Genomic DNA, 17,452 nt, shown 5'->3' on the forward strand with positions numbered 1-17,452 from the left:
GGCGAGATCTGTCTGGTTTTAAATTTTCTTCCAAATATCTTTCTCTGTATTCATCAGAACAAAGTATTGATAGAGATTTGGAACAACATGAAGGTGAGTAAATGATGACAGAATTTTCATTTTTGGGTGTAGTATCACTATAAAACCTGTGTTTTCTTCTGTCCTTCGTCCGGTTTTGTGAATGTTGTTATATTGCTTGTCGCTGTGAATTCCTGTGGATTTATTATTAAAGAAGCAGTTTTAGTTACACTCCTTCATCGTGCGCTTTATGTCCTGAACACTCCTGACAGAGATTGTGTTGTATAGTTGTATTTAAATGTTTAGTGTGATTAAATACAGTGACTCTGTTGTGTCCTCACAAACTAAAAAATGTAAAACCTTTAAGTCTTTGAACTTTCAGATTTTTTTATTGTTGGTTATGAATAATTTCTTATCATCTAAGGGTAGGTTAACATGACAGCGCTGGACACTTCAAGGTTCTTCGATGCCATAGAAAGATCCTTTTGGTTCCTTAAAGAACCTTTAACATCTGAAGGACCTTTCTGTCTCACAAAAAGTTCGCGAAAAAAGGTTTGTCAGATGATGAAGGGTAAGTAAGAACAGAATGGTTCTCTGTGGAACCAAAAATGGTTCCTCTATGGCATCGCTCTGAACACCGTTGTAGGAGTGTACTGTGTAATAGAACATTGCAAAGTGGTTCCATTGCATTTTTTTAATATTTTGCATTCAGACAATGTTGTCAAAATGATTCTTGTTTTCTCAAACCCACGTTTTACATTTATATGGAGATGACAACGCTTGCCTTTTCTAAAACATGCCCTTTGAAAAGTTTGTTTTGAAATGAAACAGTGGACTAAACTCATCAAAGGTTTTCCATTTTTGGTTAAAAAGTAAATGCATGCTGAATAAATATTTATTTTTGTCAAATGTATAATATACCTATTTATATACTTTCATAGGAATCATATGTCAATACAATTGTACTGAATATGAACCATATTTTCATGCCATGGTATTTATTCAGATCGTAAAAGATCATCTTTCTAATAGTTAAATATATCATGCTAATGAGAAATTAAGATTTATCGTGGTATTTACATGGTACTACATGTTACTACGTAACAAGAATTACGAAAAATGGTATACTTTATTATATAGCGTCGTATTTGCATGTACAGAAACTTTGTTCAGCCTCTAAGTATGAAAGTTTCTCTGTGTGTTGGACTCTTTTGAGAGCGCCTGAAAATGGGGAAAAAGGGAAAAAGTTTCTTACAGCTGGAGTAGCTGAGACAAATAAAGATGTGTGGCAGTTTAATTACAGTTTACAGCCGTTTCTCCAGCGTCTCTTTGGCATTTTTAAAGGTAATTTTCTGGAGAATGTCCACATTACCATTCTGCCCATGGTATTTATTTGATCAAACTGTCTTTCACGATGTGAGAAACATTAGGCGTCTCCATTTGTGTAGCTGCGAGGGACGTTATAGAGAAACGATATGTCCAAATATCTCGAAATATGAGCGCGAGGGAACAACCTAAAGGGTAAAATCAATTCACCGACTCTAATTGAATCAATACATTACATGTTTTTATGCCCGTCTGACAGTCTTATATACAACACAGTGGCCTTAAGAGGAAAACGGAGAACTTTAAAGTCCCAGTGAAATTAAAAATGTCAATTCTTATTTTTCCATGAAATATTGCGGCGTTTATACTAAATACTAATCGCTTATCAATGTGACTCATTTTCTTCTTAAAATGTACAGGATGTGCCCTCACAATCTTCAGTTAAAATCTAAAAATGCACTTCCGCTCTGAAATGACTATTCATCTCAAATCACCTAAATGAGACGGCTTGGGCGGAGCATCTGTTAACTCCTCCCCTTCAGCTGTCAGTCTGCTGCCAATTTCATACTTACGTTCGTCTAAGTGCCATATGTCTCTATATCTATTTATTTCAGCATAGTAATAAGTTTCATGTCACGATATCTGTTTTTATCATTTCAAGCACAGATAAATTTACACCTAGATGTCTCATCATGTCTCATTAGTGTCTGGTCCTCTGAAGTTTAGTGAGTTGTTAATGTCGTTTTATTGTCAGTTACGTATGTATCAAAAGTATAAAGTGAGAGTACGTCTCAGATAAGAATCTGATCATGTATGTAAGAAAGCCTCTGATTGGTCCCTCTCGTGGGCACAGATGCCATGCTGCTGGTTGCCGACAGGCTGGAGGGACCCTTCAACATCGAAGCCGTCATGGAACCGATCGATGTGAAGATCTCAGAAGCCATCATGACCATGCAAGACAACAGTATGCAGGTCTCAGAGAAGGTACTTGATTCACATACACACTCTGTACTGCCTTTAATGTATTTTACGTGTGTTTATTACATTTTTTTTAGTACAAACAGAATATTTTCTCCACACATACTCATCTAAACATATGGCACAGCGTTACATATAAAGCGAAAAGAAATAAAACGGAGAAGATTTTCCTGACATTTGGTCATAGCGTTAATTAAATATGCATGACACGTGTTACACGTCAAAGCACACTCCAGACACCAAAGCTTTTTACATTTCTCTGATGGAGCTGCGCACGCACGCCAGCGTGAGAAGTGAGATGCGGTTTCATCCACAGAAACCAATATGAACGAAAGAAAGAAAGTGTACGGGCTACACGGTGTCTTTTGAACGCTGGAGTTTTCTCTTACATTAAAAGCTTTCCTCAAAACTGGAGCTGATGGAAAACGCACAGCGGTCGTGGAAATGTGGATGTACGTGTCACGAGGAGGATTTGAATGATAATCATAGTGACAGATATCTTGACATCAGAACGCAGGCATGACATTAAAGTGGTCCATCACTGTCAGCTCCACTGCAGCATCCATCCATGTGTGAATGAGTCAATGCGTGTGAAAGAGCTCTGGAAGAGGAAAATGCGCCTAACATACAGAAAAAAATCCATAGAAAATGTTCAATTAAAAAAGTTATTTTGCATTTTTATTTTTTTATTTATTTAATCACACATTTTATTTATTTAATTTACACATTTTATTGATTTAATTTACACATTTTATGTCCTTGCTCAATTGCAGATTGTAGCTTTAATAAAGGAGATAATAAAAAATTAAGTACTGATTCATTTCATAAATCATATATAATTATATTTAATTCTAATTCATAAATATTATATAATATTACTATTTATTTATCACTGTAAATGTCAGCCACGGCAACTTTTTTTATCCAAATGTGCAGTCTTAAAACAAGTGTTATAAGGATGTTTATAATGATACTTATGAAGAGAAGGATTTTAAAAGTGCATCTCAAAATGGTTTTAAACAGCTTTAAGATCTTTCCATTCTCCTCCAGTTTGATATCTAGATTTTCGTCTTCATTTCTATTTTTTGAACTTCCAGCTTTTTTATTTTTAACAGCTTCTGCTAACCACACAGACCACATTCTTGTCGTTTAACTGCAGGTTTTTCAGGGATGTGGTAGACCAGTAGGAGTGGGCCGATCAGCCCGCGGGATCTCGGATGTGTTCAACAGTCGTTTCAGACCGTACAGTCCAGAAGAGCGGCCCACCACGGCAGCAGGCACGAGCATGGACAGACTGGTGAGTGATCGAGCGGTCATGAGTGGTTGATGATGATGATGTTCAGAGAAATGCTTCTGTCTGGTGGATAAACTCCATATAACAAAATGTCATTTCATGATGTAAAATGTCCAAGACGTTCAATCCAAAACATGTTTTTGGACATTATCTTAAAAACCTGTCGACATCTAGACTAACTGGCTTGAAAGTAAGGATGAAGATGAAGGTTTTATATTCAAGTCTGATGGTCAGATGACGTCATCTTCATCCCACGTTGTGAATGTTGACACGCAAATGAAAGAAAGTTGAAAGTAGTTTGACGAGTGGAGTCTTCAAACGGTCAAGAGAGCCGCTAATTGAAGAACCACCCACACATTACATCACTTTATTTCATTATATAATCTCTCTCTCTTTCAGTTACATTAGAGAACGAAGTGTTTTGACTTATAATCTTTAATGGGAAAAGATGAAAATATGCCGTTGACTTTAAAGTAGAACACGATTGCGTAGTCTTATGTTAGCCTGCGGCTAATGTGGAGAATTCATTTAACATGACTTACCATGATTTTTCACTCAGCCGTGCATCGGATGAGTCTAAAATTAACGCTGGAACACGGATGCGTGACGGTTAAGTAAATGTTGAGTTAGACAGCGGTGTTGAGGAGGGATGTGCTCACTTCTTCTCTCGGCGTCTGGAGGGAATAGCTTGGAATATATCAGCAACGCCATTCATCAAATGTAATTGTGCATATTGCTTTCTGTCTAATGCATATTTATCATGTGTTTGCTCTCTCTCTCTCTCTCTCTCTCTCGTCTGCGCTTTTCAATGAAATCCCTCTTTTCTCTGTTTTTGCTTCCGCACCCCAGAGGATTGTTTGGAGGACGATGCAACACAGTGTAAGCGTCCACCCCTCCACACACACACACACACATGAACACTTCACCTCCGTCATTTCTCCTGTGGCTTCTGTCCATCTTTTCTTCTTCATTCTTCCTCGTCGTTCTGGGGTTGTGTTGAACTCTTTGGGCCCAATTTTAACGATCTAAGCGCATGGTCTAAAGCGCAGGGAGCAGGTGCACTCAGGACGTATCCGAAACCACTTTTGCTTGTTTGACGACGGGAAAATGGTCGGGGCGCTTGGTCTAAACGGGTTGTCCCGATTCTCTTAATGAGTAATGGGTGTTTTTAGGGTGTAAAGTGCAGTAAACCAATCAGAGTCTCATCTCTTCATTCCCTTTATGAGTCAGTTGCGCTCGCGCCAGGGCGGATTCGCTATTTACACGTTAGACTTTGCAAGAGCCAAGACTGGATGCTTCTCCAGAGAGGAAAGGCATCTACAGGAAAAGCCAGATTTTTATCTTTATGTCCGCAATAATCACCTTAACATTGTTCTCCATTTATTTTTGTGTTTCGTTTCGTGTTGTGGACCTGCCCAGAAGTGCATTTTCTACTAACACGCTCTAAAAAAAATTTGCGTTATTGTTTGAGTTTGTCTATGGCGCAGTCCATTTTCAGTTCCTCAAAATAGCAACGCGCCAACAATGCGCCTGAAAACTCCTCTTTTATAGACCAACACACCCATGGGTGCACAAATGAGCGCAAATGCATTTGCTTTTTAAACAACACAGCGAAGGACGGGAAAATGAGAACTGCGTTGGACTGAAACTAGCAAAAACACTTCCATTTCCACAGGTTCATTTCAGTCTTGTTTTCTTTAGCTAATCCTAAAGGCAGGAGATTCTGCCTGCTTGAGTTTGATTGCTAATCATCCGACTTTTACACATAATGACTTGATTTGACAGATAAACAGAAATCCGTCAGAATCTAAAGCCACGTGGTGTGTGTCTTCCAGCTGCATTGCAGTGGCATTGATTCTTTCTGGGCTCGTCCGGCAACAATACTCGCGGGTCCTTCCTCTCCACCCAATTTATTTTCATCGTTGTGTACATGACTTGAGTCGTAAAACTGCCCGTGCTGCTAACCTTGGGGGAAGAGAAGTGTACTGTATGTACGGACCTGTAGACTGCAAAACAGCGTTTTAGGACATCCCTCATCAAATAATCATATGCTGTTGTGTTAATAATGAAACACAGGGTTGTAGTTTTATTTCAACGATGAGAATGTGTGAGCAGTTTCCCATTGTGTGATTTCTTTATGGTCATCGGTTACATCAGCTCCTTTTTAGATGAACTGCCGATGAGGCAATCCATGTTGCTTTGGGAAGCAGATCCTCTCAGCCGGTTTTGCTGGAGAACTCAGAATTTACATTGAACATATGCTGCCTTCAGCCAAAAACTCGCATGGATTTTGTACAGTTGAGGTAATCCAAGATGGCAGAAACCGCATATTTTTCTCTGAACGGTGTTGATTATATATTGTGGTGTTGTCTTTGGTTTTGCATGTCGAGCGTCTCAGGGCATCTGTTTGCTTTATAAAGAACCCAAAGACATGAAAGCTGTTCACACATGCTGTTATATTTGAAAGAGTTTATGTGTAAACTGATTTGGATGCGGAAGGAAAGTTGTTATGGGAGCACTTCTGTAAGTGAAGTCGACTCGCTGTACGTGACCTAAGTGTCATAAGTCCGATTAAGGAAATGAATTTGCATTGGTTTTATAGCTCATTGAAGTTTTAATGGAAGTACTTAGCCGTGAGACTTAGAGATGTTCTCTTGGGACCACAGTCAATGAGAACATGAGCGCGAGGCATTTAAAGTAAAGAGCCTCTTCTGTGGCTCTATAAGACTCATAGAGACGAGAAAACACAGGCGGATTTTCACCCCTTCAGTCGTCTATAACGTACATGTAGATAACTGAAATTAATCTCTTTTTGCGTCTTTATTTTTCGGCGTTTGGTAAGAGAACTGTATCTCTCTTATAGAAAATGTAATATAGTGCTAATGAGAGACGTATCATCTGAGATGACTTAAAGAACTGATCGTGACAACGTCTCAAACTTTGTCAAAGTCTAAAGTGTTGAAACTCAAATAATTCAAGAACACAATCTGAGCCGTTTCCTTACAAAATGGGATTCTCCAAGTTCACTTTATTAAGATGACTTTATTTAGTTAGCAATAGAACTTTTGGTGTTAAATATGCTTGTTTTTATCAAGTTTGTAAAACATACTTTCAAGTGTTACAGTAGCTAACTTTGAGTAAACTTTCTGTTTACAACCACATTTTTTGTATTTTTGTAGGTTGTAACAATTTTGCAGTAAAATATCCATAAACCAGTAGGCCAGTGTTACATATTTTGATGAATAAAATCAACATGCAACAATATTTAACAAATCACAAATCAATATTAACATCAATTATTCGATTTGATAATTCAAGTTATATTATTCGACAATAGCCAAACACAAACCGAAAGTTTTCATTCAAAAGATGAAACGTTCTGAATATTTTTCTGAATTCATAAAAAGTAGACTAAAAGTATATATTTTTTAATTTGTCTCAGTGTTTTTTGCTGTCCGTGAATGTAAGAAGTCTGCTAAATTGTAGCGCTGAAAGTGAACGAATAACAAAGTTATTGGCTTGGGAAAAAATGAGTCGACTCTGAATCACACGAACGAGTTGTCTGTCGTCCTAATTTCATTTCCGGGTCAGATTTGTGTCACGTGGTGTAATGCCCGCCTACGATCCATTTGCCACACTACACGGTAGACCAATCACAGCAGACTAGACCATCTGACCAATCAGATCAGAGTAGGCTGACAGAAAGGAGGGGACTAGACAGATGAATCACCGAACGAATCATTTGAGAGTCAGTCATGAAGTAAGGTAATAATAAAGGCCTATTAGAAGAAAATGAAAGTGTTTTTACATCGTGTACGTATGTAAACTTGTTGTTGGACACTCATTACACTAAGGTAGGACCTTAAAAAATCTAAAAATATTTACTCTTTAAAAACATCATTTTTGTCAACATCTATGTCAAGAGCATAAAAACCAGAAGTGATGTGTCGAGAAATATTCTTTTCCTATTTTTTTGATCATTTACTTTTATTCAGAGGTTTCAGTACGTGTACCGTTCCTTGTGTGTCTCTTCTGACTAATTCCCACCTATCAGAATGTCCATCAGAAGCCGTATGTTTGATGATAAAGCTTCAGTTGAGTGTCTGGCGGTGGTTGTTATGGCTTCAGTGATTTGGCGGATGTCATGTGAATGCTTTGCTTTATTTTCAGAGCGGCTACAAATCAGCGGGAGCGATGGAAGCGGGAATGAGTGTCTTTCTGAGTTATGATTCACTGTTGGTGATTTGGTTTGTTGTCTCAGCTCTGATTGCTCTTAATTTGCATCGCTGGATTCACGAGTGAGAAATCCAGGCGTCTACATGAGCGACAGTTTATTTGCAATGAGAATGACATTCGTATGTGTGCCCGAGAAGATTCAATTTGCTCAAGCTTAATACATCCGGCCAACGGATATTTGGTTGGTCCAGTTCTTCACCAAACTTATATTGGATATCACGACTGGCATTTCCGTGATGTGCGGTGGACGTGTAGAAGGTTCTTAGTCACAAACAAAGAGAAGAAATATGAAAATTATAAAATACCTTTGTGAGTCATATGTGCTAGGTGAACTCACACTTTTTTTTAAATCAGAATGAAAGACCTACTGGGTGACTGTTTACATGTTAAATAAAGAGTACGCAACACTTTTGAATGATATGGCAGAAGAATTTCATCTTTGAGTTGGCAAGAAGCGCCGTGACCTGCTGGATTTGTGTTCTCCTGCCAGGTGCGGATTTTTGTTGAAGACATCAAACGTCATTTTTTTCTGTGAAAACATGAAGATGTTTTATAACCTCGAGTCAAGCCAGAGCTCGCTGATTCTGTAGCCCAAATACATGAATAATAAAAGCATGTTGTTTTCATGCCGCATTGTTAATATTGAAGATATTGCACATTGAGTTATGGGGATAGATCTTCTGTTGGGTTTGAAAGGCTAAGCGGCCGACATTTTTTGACTTTTATGGAGATTTAAAACCCTTATGAGAAGTGTGTGGTTTTCGCCAGATGGAGTTCAGCTTGAATTTACTGTCAGAGATTATCTGTACCCTTGACCCCCTTCGTGACCCCAGACATTTAAAATCAAACAATCAGAGATGTTTTCACGGTTTTCTCATTCCATGAAGCATTACAAATGTCTCACATTCTAGGTTTTTTATATGTAATATTTATTTTAGATCTAAAGTGATGTTGAAATCAGGATTGATCATCGAATATTTGATCGCTTTGAGGTGTTATTAGTATTCTAAAGTATGAAAAAAACGAAGTGTCCAAAAACTTTAGACCGGTAGTGTATGTCCACTTTAAGGACATTTATCACACTGCTCATTGCAATGCTTGATTCTGATTGGCCAGTCGCAACATTTGCAGGTTTGTTATTCCCAGATAACATCCTCTCGAAACTAATAGCACACGGTAACCCGGATGCAGCAAATCATTTTGACAGGTTTTTTTAACAAATGAAATATAAATATGTCTTTTAATAACATATATGACATTTTATTTATTTGTGACATCTGAACGTTGTTTCTTACCTTAAAACTAAAAGTAAACGTCTTTTCATCGCAGAAGGTCTTCATTTGGTAAAATTAGTTTTTTTCTCATGTGCCAAGTAGCCGTGTAATAAGCGCGCCAAATATTTCTGCAATAACAACCGGCTGCCTCTACATTATCCCAAACATATAATGTTGTGTGATTCAAAACATTGACAACATTCACAGTTACAAAATTGTATTCCAAACTTACTTCAGCCAATACAGATCAGCCATTTTCATTACATCATTGTGCAGTTCTCGTCCAAATTTATAATATTTGTATCATATAATATTTCATTTCATTTATTTCATTATATTATATTATATTTCTCAGTCTTTAGTTTAATAAGCCCATTGCCATTTTTCCTCTTTAAATGTTGCTGTTGACAGTTTACACTCTCGGGTTTGCGGCACATTGAGCTAAATCCACGTAAAAAAATGGCGGATGTGGCCGGGATGAAAAAAGCTCCCGTAAAAAGCAAACACTGAGCACTGGTACCGCGTGGTCCACCAGGAAAGGCCTGGAATAGCTTTTAAACACAAAGGCATTCCATCAGATGGTTTAGGTTACACTATAATGGAGGCTTGCGTTCACATAGCCACTCCGTTTTTATTCCCCCAAAGCCACAATTACCGTGCGGCTGAGCGGAGTGAATAAAACACCCGTAAGCTCATTTGGCATTACTTTGGCTGCTGCGTCATGCTGGTTTGCAGATTCAGCAGATGTTATTATGAGCAGAAAAACCACGACAGGCACTTCCAAACCACCTCGCAGGGAGTGCTTTTCACAGGAGAGCTCAAAAAATTGGCTTTTCCAAAGTGATTTCCTTCCAGCTCCGTCATGTAATTACCAATATTTTATCTTGTCGTATTTGAATAAACAACCCCAGTCGTGCGTTGTGTAATGTAATAAGAGCACGGGGTCTATTTGTCATGCACGCTGCTTCCCGAAGCTTTGAACGTCATCTGAGGACGCCTGGTGTTCAGACATTCACCACTTGATTTTTCGGCCAAGAGTTTGTCACCCCATCCATTCAACCTTCCCCTTCATTAATGCAGGCCGTATTGTTATTCAAAAGAGCCGCTTAAATTCATTTAACATAATTGAACTCAGGCAAATGCTGCCGGTGCATCTCAATGGCATCTGCGGAAAATCCCATCATGTCCCGGCTGAAAGAAGCCAGCTGAATTCTTCTGTTCTGCTTTGGGCTCTGAAACGTCTGAACCGCGAGGAACCTTAAAAAGAACCCAATCTTTAATCTCCTCTTGACTTTGACTTGTTCTTCTAACGTTTGGCGGCTCTCGAGTCGACCCTTGTTTCTTCCGCGTGCTCTCGGGGTCTCTCTTAAAGGCCTGGTGGGAGGTCAGTAAGACACAAAAACTCTCGGCACAATTAGACGTGTGTTTGACGCTTCTGTAATACGCTCAAGGAATATCTGATTTGATTTTACATTTTAGTCTGATTTCATATTACTATTTGTGAGTATTAAACACTAACAGAAAGTACCAAAGATTGTTTGATACGATACACCATTTTTTATGTTTACTTTGTTTTGAGTGTGTATTATAGTAGCACTGTGGTAAATTAAAGGCGCAGTTTGTAAAATCCACCGCTAGAGGGCGCACATTCAAATTAGATATGTTCAAATCACCAACGCCGTAGCTGGATGACGCTGTCAAGGAGCATGGAATAATGGGAACTGTCTTCTTCAACTCCACCGCTAATAATCAATCCGACGTGAATGAGAAATCGCGTTTATGGATGATGTAAATTAATAAAGTTTAATAAATGTTGCATTTGATGACGTGATTTTATTTCATTACAATGACTTAGACACATCAGAAGTAATTCACTAAATGTATTTATTACTATTGAGTCAGATGATCTAAAAAGGATTCATATATATACTTTCACATTTGTCCACGAGACTGTGTTGTCATGGTTTCTACGGCAGTAAAAGCTGAAACCGAGGATAACACCAGAGACCGTGTTTTTAGGGAGATGCATGGTCTGGAGAAAGCGTTACAGTTTACACGAATCACGTGAGGCTCCTCAGCCAATCATATAACATCCTCTAGTCTGCTTTCCTGCATTCAAAAAGTTACAAACTGCACCTTTAGTATAGTAAACGCGCAGTACCATCTTAATCATTACTGTCATACATTTGACATCATTATTACCATACTTTTTGCACATGGTACCTTGTTTGTTTTATGTACTATGGAAATACCATGGTAAATGAATGTGGTAATCGTTCTGTACAGTGTTAGAGTTTTTATTTTAGTGATAGTTAATGGAAGACGACTTTGTATATGTATTGCATTTTTGCACATGTACCACGGTAATACCATGGTAAATGAACATGGTATTCATGTGAAATCGCAGTATTTATTCTATTGTGATTGTTGTATGATCATATATTAAAATATGACCGTATCCCTGCCATAATTCCTGAGCATTGTACCATGCTTGTTTATATATACTATGGTAACCATGGTCAATTAATATGGTAATCATTAAGTGACATGGTTTTTATAGTAGTCATCCTCTCCTCAGTTTATTGTGATATTTTATATAAATTACCATAATATTAGCATGTTCTCCGACGTGTACTATGGTAATAGTATGGTAAATGAATATGGAATATGGAACTCAGTCCCATGGTGTTTCTTATGGTCTGTTATGGTCAACTGTGTCATGATACTTGTTTTTGTACCGTCATGACTTTTGTCTACCTTTTTATGTACTATGTTAAACCCTGGTACAGTAAATGAATGTGGTAATTAATCCATACGTTGTATTGTAATGGCCATTCTGTCTTTGAAATTGATGTTTTAAAATGACAATATTATTGTGATGCTTAGACTGACAGACGCTTTTTATGAGCATGAAGAATGATAAACTGTACGAACAGCCTGGTAGTGTGTTGTAAATAGGAATTACTTCATGCTAATTAACCAGCCACTCAGTAACTCAAACAAACAAGAAAACAACAATGTTTGTCGTTCAGTCCGAACCCGTTTCATTTAGTCACAGAAACACAACAGCAGTCTCGGAGGAGCGACACTCATAGCCACTAAATTGGCAATAAAACACAGACGGAGATCAGGTCTGATTAGATGTCACCTGACGGTGCAGTTACAGCTCTCCTGTGCTGTGTTACCTCCACACTGGATTAGCAAAAACAGACCATAAAAACACATAAAACAATGCAAAGTCCCGCTGGCTGAAGTCAATTTATCGTTTTCCTCCCTCGAAGCCCCGTGTGTAATAACCTTCTCTTCGGGAATAAAAGTGTTTGTTTGCCATTCCATAACAAGTACACTGGAATTCATTTTAAAGGCTCACAATTGTAGAAATATGTAATCAGGTGATGCCTAACGCAAAGGTAAAAGGTGTAGTTGTCGAGTAAAACCAATTTCTCTGAAGCGTCTCATGTTTAACTGAAAGCAGGGTTAATATACCTGAAGCCACACCAGGTTAAAGTGTTCCAGCAATTTTGTAGTAAACCTCCTGGAAATGCGCACGTGTGTTTGTATTGTGTAAATGCAAGAATGAATGAAAGTAATAGCAAATAATAATAATAAGCACTGAATCGTTTTAGACCAGCACTTTCCAAGTAGAAAAGGATGATCACTTTAAGTAACGTAATAAATCTGAATTAATAATGTTAAACTCAAACTGCAAACAATGCTTTTAGATTGTAAAAACAGAGCCGATCCTCCCTATACGCAGACCACGCAGTAGGCATAGGGCCTCTGCACCACCAGGGGGCCCCCTTGAGTACCGAATACAAAACACGATACGCTATTTTTATGACTTGCGGATTTAACTTTAAATCATTTTGAAATTTTTAATAATAAATTAATTTAATTTACTTTGACATACTCGGCCTCGGACATCTTGTAGCGTGTGGCAGGCGATGACATGCATGTGGTGTGATGATGCATGTTATCATATTACTTACCGTGGCTATAAAACGAAGCTATAGCAGGAAAAACGCCAAGCAAAAGAACAAGCAGGCACGTGTTGTACTATTTTCAAACTGTCATTTAGTTTTGCCAAATTATACAACTACACAAAATTAGTATTTGTCCACTTGCACAAAGTTGGTTTGACATATACGTTTGATAGTCTGAAAAGTACGTAGTACGTAGACGCACATTAATATACATGTTTCGAACCTCACTAGGAGCATGTACAGTGTTTATATTGGTGTCATCACTGCAATTTACTGAATTTGGTTTGCCCATGATAATATTTAATTATCGAGTTATCACATTTAGATAATTATTTATGTGATTTCGTATGCTTAGCTTTCTTGAGTAGACTTGAGTATCGTGTTTTATGTTTGTTAATCACTCATTTGGTTAGTAAAAGTTTTTTTTGACAGCTAGATTGTTCCAGAGCTAAGCACTACTTTGGGTAAAGAATTATTTAGAAAATGTGAATCAAAATATGAATTTGTGGATGACCGAAGCGTCCATCATCATGTGTGCTTGTGTCATGACATCGCCGGGGCGTGCACGGCCTCCCGTGGGTCTTTATTGATAACCGGTAGCTCTTTCTCTAAAATGCTAAATCGCATTTCGAGATGCAATAGAAACCGCTCATTATGGCACTAGAGAAGACAAAACGCAAACAAATACAGAGATGCCATTAAATATTTAGCGGGCTACGGCAATTCAAGATTCTGCAAACCATAAGCACGGCTTTTGAGATGTACTGAACAGTATTGAATCTCATCCAGATGATAAAGAGCAAGCAGCTGGATGCAGGGCCTCACATCTGTGTTTATATATAACGACAAGACACTTGCTTTAGAAGTTTTCACACAAAAAATATCACATCATCACCTCCGCTGCAGTTTGTTTCACAGATCTTGTTGCAATATATTCCGGGTTAGCCCTCGAAGCACAAGCCATGTTGTGATGAGGCTAAAACTTCAATCCATGCAGGGCTGTTGTACGGACATAGGAACGAGAGGACAGGTGACTCTGACGCTCGTGGGACGAGTATTGTTGCGTTTCTCTAGGGTATCCTCTTTATTTCTTATTTCTTCTGACTTCACTGTTGTCAGCGCTCGAGATTCTCTTCCGCATGAATAATAAATAGCTCAAGGCCGTACGGTTGCTGATGCCGTCACGCTCTTCTCGCGTGCGCTCTGAACCCATGGGAAGATCCTGAAAGCATCTTTATTCTGACACTCTGATGCCGGACGGCCCTGTTATGTCATTGACTCTATTCAGAAGAGAATTCAACACTTTTAACATACATTAGAGTTTGACATGAGGTTTGATGAACGGCTGCTCTCGGCAGTCCGTTCCTCATTTATCATCAACCTCAGATTCACAGCAGGTTCTATACATCAACCCGCATTATTTTGCATGAAGATATCTGCAAGACGTTCCCCCTGTGATGCTGTTGATGGTTGCTAGGGTGTTGTTATGCAGCAGCAAACGTGATGGAGCTCAATTCTGAACTGATAAACGGCAGAGAGATTTGTTTCTTGCATTCTTATTGCGGCATTCGTAGCTGAGCAACTTTCAGAGGGACGGCTTCTTACGCAAAGCCGTCTTTTTCAGACACAAACGATCCAGCTCAAAGTTCACCAGACAATGAGCCATCTACGTGCTCACCCTTTATTCTCATGTAGAAATATTCACCCAGGACTGGATTCAGAAACACTTTTATGTGCAAATAAGGCAACAAAAAGGATTTTTTCCAAATTGAGCCCACGCATATATATATTATATATCAAATATCATATATCATATGAAGGAACCATCTTAAAAATAAAGGGGCTTCAAAGGTTGTTCACACCGATGCCATAGAAGAGCCATTTTTGGTTCCATAAAGAACTGTTCAGTCAAAGGTTCTTTAAAGAATCATCTCTTTCTTACCTTTATACAATCTGAAGAACCTTTTGTGAGACAGAAAGGTCCTTCAGATGTTAAAGGTTCTTTATGGAACCAAAAGGTTTTGAAGAACTTTTTGAAGTACTGTTGTTACAAATTGCCGGCTGTGTGGGATACATAAAACACAAAGAATAAAGCAAAACAGATGAACTATTGAATAAAGAGAACGCTGTTAAAAGATGAAAGGCCGAAAATATGTTTTTAATCATAGTGGGTCCGATAAATGAAATACATTTCTCTTTTCATTTATTTTCTGTGAAAGTTCTTAGGCAACCGATAAAAGTAGAGAGAATGAGAGGGATTCAGAAATAATCCCTTCACGTCAAACGCAATCAGAGCTCATTTTCGGCGTAAATAGCCTCTGAAATCATTCTTGTGTAAATTGTGCTGTTGAATTGAATGTGACATGAAATGAGATTTACACAAGAATGATTAATACAAAACGTTGACAGCATTGTCTCATGAATGAGCTTCATTGAAGTGATGTAAAAGTCAGAGGTTTTCAGCATTTAAAATGATAATGACTGTCATCTTCTCCTCTCTTGACCGAAACAGTAGCCGGCACGCCCCACATCAAAGATTTTCTCTTGGTCCAAGTCACTGTTGCAGTGTTTACACAACAAATTTTCGTCTGTCTGTGTTTTTTACATTTTAAGTTGTGTTTTCAGTTCATTTGAAGGATGCACAGTATGTTTTAAAGTTCATATCTGTGATTTATTATGTTATATTTACGCTTCAAAAATTTGCATTGGGTTAATAAGTGACAAACCGATTGATGAACCTACACTTAATTTTTTTTTGTAAAAAACAGAAATTTCCTATAAATTGAAAGAACTGAAATATACTGTAAATATAGTTTTCACTGTAAAATGATACGATATAAGGACATAGATTAAATTGTTTCCACCATTTTTCTTGTAAATTTGTTGTCTTGATCTGTAATTTTGTAGTTTTTGACCGTATTTTAAAAATAAATTCAGCTGGGGCGCCAGAAATAAACTGTAAAAGAACGTTTTTTCACTGTTAAATTGCCTGTTTTTCTTGGATTTTTTTAACTTTGAAAATGTGTAAAAATTGCAGAACAATTATTTAAAATGACAGGTTTTTTACAGTGTAGGTTGTTTGAACTCATTTTTCTGTCAAATATAAGCATTCCTTTAACTCAAATGCTGGGTTGAAAATGTCCGTCCTTTTTTAAGAGTGCGTTTAGTACTGGTCAGTAACATTGTCATCTTTGAAGGGTGTTGTGAGGTGTTGTGTTGTATCAGTACTTTGTGTGGGGTCGTTATTTAAAGGATTAGTTAAATGTTATAGCAGATATATATGTGTGTTGATATAGGAGTCGTTGGTGACGGGCAGTAAACAGACAGCAGTGCGTCATTCACAGCTCATCCTGATGGGATTGACTTTCAGCTGCTGGCAGGTCTGTCAGTATAACGGCTGTGAAAAGCTCACGGGTTTCCACTGAGCTAATGGGGGGGCAGGACTCTTGAGGAGTCAGTCGGTTCACTGGGACTAGACACCGGCCTCGTCTCGTCTGGACAGACACATGTGTGTTTATATAGACGCTCACTGTCATCACGCCAGCATGCTAAGTCATGCCCTTAACTGGGATGCTGTGTTAATCTGTTAAAGTATGAAGGATTCTTCCTAAAGTCAAAACCATTATCAACAGTTCTCAACTGTATTTCTATGTTAAATAATCGTACTGTATGTAAAATGTGTGTTATGTGACCACGTCTCATGTGTTTATGTAAGGTTTTGATGTTTTGGTTTTCTCCTGACAGGTAGAAAGAGTAAACACACATTGAATGAAGTGCATGTACAGTAAACACTGGTCATGTTGTACCACCGTCTGTGTGAAATCAGTTTAATGGGTAAAAATCACACGCATTCGGTTGAAAGTGTTTCTCGAGTAAAAGAACACGTAAACACATGAAAATCCCACAAATTATTTATTTTTATATTAGCAAATGCACCGTTAATGCAGAACCTAAACAACACATTTACGTTTAGAATCTTATTTCTATAGCTTCACATTTCTATAACTTCTTGCATATTATTTTTAGAGCTTCACATTTCTATAACTTTGTTGCATATTTCTATAACTTTTTAAATATATATATTTTTTTGACTTTACATTTCAGTAAGTTTTTAGCATATTATTTCTATAACCTTTTGAATCTTTTTTCTATAACTGATTTGGCATATTATTCCTATTACTATTTGCATATTCTTTTAAAGCTTCGCATTTCTATAACGTTTTTGCATATAATTTCAATAGCTTTATATGTCTTTTTGCATATGATTTCTATAATTTTTTGAAGATTATTTCTATAACATCATATTACGCATATAATTTTTATAACTTTTTAAATCTTATCTC

At 37.7% G+C, this 17,452-nt stretch overlaps 1 protein-coding gene across 2 annotated transcripts in view; it reads left to right on the forward strand.

Annotated features, from left to right (window-relative positions):
• The window catches only part of gpc6a (glypican 6a), a 168,105-nt gene that overhangs the window by 131,681 nt on the left and 18,972 nt on the right, over positions 1-17,452 (forward strand). The window contains exons 5-7 of one of the 2 annotated variants that reach the window (XM_056737570.1): positions 2,198-2,328; positions 3,482-3,619; positions 4,466-4,495. In XM_056737570.1, the coding sequence (XP_056593548.1) occupies positions 2,198-2,328; positions 3,482-3,619; positions 4,466-4,495 (299 nt within the window). The remainder of the gene's footprint in view (positions 1-2,197; positions 2,329-3,481; positions 3,620-4,465; positions 4,496-17,452) is intronic. The other variant, XM_056737571.1, reaches the window with a different exon arrangement.

This window comes from Triplophysa dalaica, chromosome 2 (assembly GCF_015846415.1).
Source record: "Triplophysa dalaica isolate WHDGS20190420 chromosome 2, ASM1584641v1, whole genome shotgun sequence".
NCBI classification, from domain to species: domain Eukaryota; kingdom Metazoa; phylum Chordata; class Actinopteri; order Cypriniformes; family Nemacheilidae; genus Triplophysa; species Triplophysa dalaica.